Below are 4,507 nucleotides of genomic sequence, written 5' to 3'. Positions count from 1 at the left end.
CCGACCGGGCCTCGGACCGCATGAGGTCCCGCAGCGAGAAGGACTACAGGCTGCACAAACACTTCCCACCGGCTTTTATTTCCCAGGCATCACGGGGCTACATGACATCAGGTTGGTAACATAATTTGCGTGTGCGAGCGAGCGGTGTCGGTGCGGGATGCGTGTCTGGCCGGGAAGGCTGTGTTGGTGGGCACGGAGGGGAGCCTGCGACCGGGAGCCTAAGTTATTCTGAATAATGCAAAAAAAAAAAAAAAGAAAAAACCCCCCACCATACATCCACCATTTTGTACCTCTGCAAGATTCACAGCGGAGCCCTTGCAATATGGTGTTAAAAATCTATTAGTTGAGTGAAATAAATGCGTGAGAGGAGCAGTTGTGTCTCTCTGTCCTGGAAGGGCAGATAAAAATGACTGGGTGCGCAGAGCGTGGAGCCCTTTGCTCGTTTTGTGTGTAAAAGCATGTGCTGGATATTTACTGCTGCCCCACACGTTCCCCTTTAAATGCAGGTAACTCATCGGGCTTTCATGTTTTTCCATTTTGGAAAGGAAAAAGGTCACCTGTGATTGCAGACGCTCTCGCCTTGTTACAGGCTCTCCGGGTTTCAGCTGCATGTTTCTGCAATGGCAAAGCACGCTTTGGTGAAAATGACTGTAAACACATTTGCATTTGTTATTTGAGGTGTAGAAGGAGACCAGACTTGTGTATGTGGGGGAACACACACGTGCATGTATATTCGTTTGTCGGTTGCTTTCAAGGGAGGCCGTAGGGCAATAATGGACACTGCACCAACATGTTTGTGCACGGGAAAGAGAGAGCGCAAACAAAACAAAAAAAAACAGCGCAGGGAAAGGCAGGCATCGGGGAGAGGCTTGGCCTCCGACGGAGTGCTGCTGCGATTTCGGAAAGCCTCGGTACTGTTAATGGAAGCTGCTCTATCCCGAAATGCATCTTAATGGCCTTGCAATTCAGACATTTCATAAACACCCAAAAGAAGTCTTGGGAAAATGCTGATGGGGAGGGGGCCGGGGCAGAAAATCCTGGAAACCTCCTTTGTTGTTCTGCTGCCTGCTTATTGTGATGACCGGACATAACGTTTCATTACTATGATGGCAAATTCCAATTTATTGTGAAGGCACGTTTTCCCTCCGAGGCTCAATTTAGGTTGAGTAGGCAGGTTCCTTTAAAGGAGAAAAAGAGGGAGAGGGAGAAAACGGAGGTATTTATTATGCGTTAGAGAAAAGGTTTCCAGCCCTGTGCCCTGTCCCCCTCATTTCTGCTGCAAAGGTTGAGCCAAAGATTGTGGTTGTCAGTTATATGCTCACTTTCCTATCTCTGGCCCTAATAAACACATCTCTTTAGTCAGGATTGGTTTCTCATGTTTTAAAAATGTCTCGTGACTGTTCTTTCTTTAACGTCCGAGCACAAGGGAAATAATAGGCATTTTATTGAAAAATCTGCCCGAGTGAGAATGCTGTGCTATTTTGGCAATAGCTGCTCTGATTTTTCCCTTTCCTGGGAAGCCACATATTGAGGGGAAATGACAAGGATAATTTATGCTTGAACAGCTGAAGAAGAGGAGAGTGGTGGTGGTGGAGAGGTTGTTTTGTTTCGTTGGTGCTTCAGGACCTGAAAGCAGCTGGAAAGCCAAATCTGTCCATACTGCAAAGACTTTTGTTGTTCCGCGTGAACGTCCCGATATTCCCGATATTCCCAGCAGATATGCTGTGTCAGTTCTGTTGAAGTCAGTACTTTAAGGCCTTTCTTTCAGTGTGGAAGCCCATATTTAAAAGAGAAGGAGCTCACGTGAGCGTTTTGTGCCAAGCGGTGTGGTTTTTTGCTTGTTTTTAATTCTTCAGGGAAGCAGTCTGGCTCGGGAAAAGCTTTATCTTGGCAAGGTTGGTACAATCCAACCAGGCGCTCAAACATCAGCAATCTGCAGAATCGGATGTGTCACCCTGCATTTTTTGGCAGATACCTGTGTCCTTTGGGGGGTGGGGAGGGAGGGGGCATAGATTTGTAATCTGCTATAAATCTATATAAAGCTATAATCTATATAAAAGTATAAATCTATATAAAGTAATCTCCAGACCCCCAGAATACCATGGTTATGTATATACGGCGTGTTGATTTCAGTTGCAATAACTGAAGAAGAAGGACAAATGTCATGTTTAGTTTGAGTAATTTGCTAAAGTTGTGGGAGGGAGAGTACATTGACAATTTAAATCAGCAGATTTGTTCTTGTTGGTTTTGTTGTTGGTTGTTTTTTTGTTTTTTTAAACCCCAACAACAACTTAGTAGGCTTCTAGCTGGAAATGCAATTGTTCTCTCTTGATGGATAGTTTCCACATTCATTTATTTTTAAAGGATCCTTGTCCACTGCCTTTCCAAATATTAGTTTTGGGAGGAACGGCTACTGTATCTAAACACTTCTCACTATTTGAAGGAAACTCTATTCCTCGCAGGAAATCTATAGGAAGTCCTCTGGCGTAAAAGTTGTGGGGATCAGGAATACAAATACATTCTTTGTCACCCAGAATGTTGTAGGGGAGAAAGTGTCCCAAAACACATGGGCTTTTCAGAGGGCTGCATTCTGTTTATCCAACCATTTAACCTCATCACCATTAGCATTGTTGTGGTTCTCTTTTAATTAAATGCCGCATTGTGTGGGATGGGGGTGGAGGGTGGGAAAGAAACCTTGGGGTTTTGCCTCAATTATGCTGCTTAGGGAAATATGAAAAAGCAGACAGTCAAATAGCCTTCAGTAAGATGCTAAAAAGCTTGAAATGTTAATATTTGACTGTGCCTGAATGGAGCATGGAGAGCTGTATATATATATATTTCTTTCAGCACAGAGAAATAGTGAGTAATGGTGTCGCAGTCAATGCCGTGGTATTTTATTTGGGGAAAATACAGTCTCTGAGCAGAACCGTGCTTATAATGGAAGTGCAAACCTCATGCTAGAGTGGTGAAGCACACCCAATTTTCAGCAGCCTTTTCAGTAAAACTGAGTAAGCACTGGTTTGATATTTGCTTGGTTAGAAGCAGCATTGGTGGTGGCAGTCACGTTTTCAATACTGGGGGAACAAACTGCCCATAATTATAGAAAATTGATGTAGATGCAGTTCATCTGAAATTTAAAGATTGTTTGACAGATGAAGGGAGATGGAAGTAAGGAGGAAAAAAAAGCAGGGAATTTAGAAAATCACACATTTTTACTGCTGAATAATCTCTTGATACATGCTATTAAATCGGCTGTACTCCAGGGTTTCTTTAGGCCTCCTAGCAACCGCTGGGTTCAAAGGCCATGCAAGGAGTTCATTGTTCATGTGGAATATTAATTTCCCAGTGGAGGACTGACTTGGAGAAAAAACACTGAAAAAGAAAACGACAACAATGTAGAGCTTTGACCTTGCGTGAAAAGAGATGTTGAAAAGTTTGAGTCCAATAAAATTCATACACGTTACTGAAAGGGGGGAAATACACTTGAAGTTTTTGACAGATTGCTGCTTAATTGAAGGGAAAAGAAAGAAATAGTATGAAACTGCCAAACAGGATAAATCTTACTGAAACTTAGGAGGGCTCCAAACAGTCACATGAAATAATATGTACAGCTTTTGAAATGTTGGAAGCTTCTTGCTTTTTTTCTTTTTTCCCTTCTAAATAACAAAGGCAAATCCTGGATTTTGTTTTAACGGAGAGAGGAACTGCACCCTGTGTTTGACCCAGCCATTAAATGTTACCAGACCTGAGTAGCGCTCTGGAAAGAAATAATTTTTTTTTCTGCAGCCTTTCTTGAGCTACTTTAACTAAATATCTTGGTGTTGGAGGTAATGTGTCAGTTTGAGGTGAGGGTGGTGTAGGGTAACAGCCCACGCAGCGTGAAGGAATGTCTGAAGAGCTTTCTACAACGGTAAAAACCAGAGCATGCTTATTTGAAGCTTACCACCTGAAAAGTTTGCAATCACTTTATTGCTTCTTGCTATAAAACTTCCTTGCAGAGGTTTCTGTGCTCCAGAGCTGAAGGGCAAAATTCAGTCGCAGTGTTGCTGTTACTGGAGTTTGATTACCAAGTTGAAGAAGAAGAGAAAGGAGAGAAGTGTATAACACTGCTCTCCAACTGATGGTATCTGTGTGCAAATTAAAACTTGTAGGAGGAAGAGATATCCTAGGACTGCCTCTTCAGCCTCTTTGAAGAGTAAAGAGGATCTTGGGAGTCATTTGAGCAAATTGGAGAGGCCTGAATATTTTTTATTTTTTATTTTTTTAAACTCGAATCTCTAACTAATAAAAATTAACATTTGGAGATAACCATGCATGATCTGAAGAACTCTAACGTAATTGAGGAACGCCAGATATACGCAAAGCCTCGAAGCTCGTTCAGTTCTCCTGTCCCTTAATTCAGTTATCTAAAGGAGTATGTTCTAGCTTGAAAGTAGCTGCATTGTAATTAATATTTAATGGAATAATCAGTATTGCATCACCTTCTTTTTCTCTCAGTGTGGTATTA

General features: G+C 42.2%; 1 protein-coding gene across 1 annotated transcript in view; it reads left to right on the top strand.

The window, feature by feature from the left end:
- Nucleotides 1–6: 6 nt before the first annotated feature.
- Nucleotides 7–4,507, top strand: part of STOX2 (storkhead box 2) — a 68,681-nt gene continuing 64,180 nt past the window's right edge. The window contains exon 1 of the mRNA XM_009891781.1: nucleotides 7–111. Coding sequence (XP_009890083.1) covers nucleotides 21–111 — 91 coding nt within the window. The 5' untranslated portion in view covers nucleotides 7–20. The remainder of the gene's footprint in view (nucleotides 112–4,507) is intronic.

The sequence above is a fragment of the Charadrius vociferus genome, unplaced genomic scaffold (assembly GCF_000708025.1).
Source record: "Charadrius vociferus isolate BGI_N301 unplaced genomic scaffold, ASM70802v2 scaffold478, whole genome shotgun sequence".
Classification (NCBI taxonomy): domain Eukaryota; kingdom Metazoa; phylum Chordata; class Aves; order Charadriiformes; family Charadriidae; genus Charadrius; species Charadrius vociferus.
Note: the sequence above shows the minus strand (reverse complement) of the source record. Positions and strands in the feature narration are given on the sequence as shown.